Source organism: Nicotiana sylvestris, chromosome 3, assembly GCF_000393655.2.
Source record: "Nicotiana sylvestris chromosome 3, ASM39365v2, whole genome shotgun sequence".
Taxonomy (NCBI): Eukaryota; Viridiplantae; Streptophyta; class Magnoliopsida; order Solanales; family Solanaceae; genus Nicotiana; species Nicotiana sylvestris.
The window spans coordinates 189,617,918-189,619,612 of NC_091059.1; the positions used below are offsets into that span (position 1 = coordinate 189,617,918).

Here is a 1,695-nt window from a genome sequence, read left to right on the forward strand (position 1 = left end):
TCGAACTGTCGTCGAAGAAAAATCCCGTCGTAGTTTGAACGAGGTCGAACTTGTATTGTCATCGATGGCCTTGGCCATTGGGATGTTGCTTCGAACTCTCGTCGAAGTAGGATCCCATCGTAGTTCGAACGAGGTCGAACCTATATTGTCGTCGATGGCCTTGGCCATGGGGATGTTGCTTCGAACTGTTGTCGAAGTAGAATCCCGTCGCAGTTCGAACGAGGTCGAACCTATATTGTCGTCGATGGCCTTGGCCATTGAGATATTGCTTCGAACTGTCATCGAAGTAGGATCCTATCGTAGTTCGAACGGGGTCGAACCTATATTGTCGTCGATGTCCTTGGCCATTGGGATGTTGCTTCAAACTGTCGTCGAAGTAGAATCCCGTCGTGGTTCGAACGAGGTCGAACTTAAATTTTTGGAGACTTGGTCGTATTCCCGTAGGAAGGCATCACATGTCGGCTAGTAGAGATCTGATTCCGTAAATACAATGGAGATTTGATTCCGTAAATACAATGGAGATTCGATTCTATACATATAATGGAGATTTGATTATCTATATGTAGTCCCTTCATTTCTTCGATCTGAAGGTCACATCGACAGGTTGAGGTAATGAACAGCATGTCGATCCCTAAATCGTCCCCCTTGCCACCTCGTTAAAAACCTCCACGGGAAAACCCAATTGGGACAAAACCCGGGTAAGGGAAAAAGAGTATGACTTAGGTGACGCCTTCTTTTAGAAGTGGAAGTACTTGAGATGGGCGATGTTCTAGTTGTTTTGGAGTAGTTTTCCCTCCATTGTTTCTAGCTGGAATGCTCCTTTGTTTGCTGCCGCTACGATTTTGTATGGTCCGTCCCAGTTTGTTCCCAATTTTCCCTCATTAGGGTCTTTTGAAACTTGTGTCTTAGCCTTGAGGACGTAGTCTTCGACTTTGAGCGGTCATACCTTGGCTCTTTTGTTGTAGTATCTTTCTACTTGCTGCTTCTGGGCTACCATTCTTATGTGGGCCATGTCTCTTTGTTCTTCAACTTCGTCCAGGTTTTGTAGCCTACTTTCGTCGTTGCATGTTCCGCTCTCGTTGGAGTATCTCAAACTGGGCTCCCCGACCTCGACGGGTATAACTGCATCGGTCCCATAGACCAGTGAATATGGCGTTTCTCCTGTGTTGGTTTTTCGCGTAGTGCGGTATGCCCATAATACTTCTGGTAATAGCTCAGGCCATAGCCCTTTAGCTTTCTCGAGCTTCTTCTTCAGTATGTTCAATATTACCTTATTGGAGGATTTGGCTTGACCATTGGCGGCAGGGTGGTATGGCGTGGAGAGTATTCGCTTGATGCGCCACTTTTCGAAAAACTCAGTCATTCTTTTTCCGACTAACTGAGGTCCGTCGTCGCAGCTGATTTCTTTGGGGATGCCAAAACGACATATAATATTTTTCCATATTAAGGCGATGACCTCCTACTCGCGTATCTGAGTGTATGCACCCGCTTCCACCCATTTAGAGAAATAGTCAGTTAAAACCAAAAGGAAGCGTACCTTACCTCGTCCTGCTGGGAGGGGGCCGACTATGTCTATTCCCCATTTTATGAATGGCCATGGCAAAATGACAGAGTGAAGGAGTTCCCCTGCTTGATATATCATAAGGGCGTACTTCTGACATTGTTCACATCTCCTAACATAGTCGACGACTTCTT

At 46.0% G+C, this 1,695-nt stretch overlaps 1 protein-coding gene across 1 annotated transcript; it reads right to left on the reverse strand.

Moving 5' to 3' along the window:
* Window positions 1–940: 940 nt before the first annotated feature.
* Window positions 941–1,363, reverse strand: LOC138888500 (uncharacterized). Its single transcript, XM_070170369.1, has one exon. It carries the CDS (start codon window positions 1,361–1,363, stop codon window positions 941–943), a length of 423 nt encoding a protein of 140 aa, XP_070026470.1.
* Window positions 1,364–1,695: the final 332 nt, after the last annotated feature.

Excerpts from the sequence above, each read along its gene's own strand:
- LOC138888500 (XM_070170369.1), bottom strand. The coding sequence starts at position 1,363 with ATGACTGAGTTTTTCGAAAAGTGGCGCATCAAGCGAATACTCTCCACG.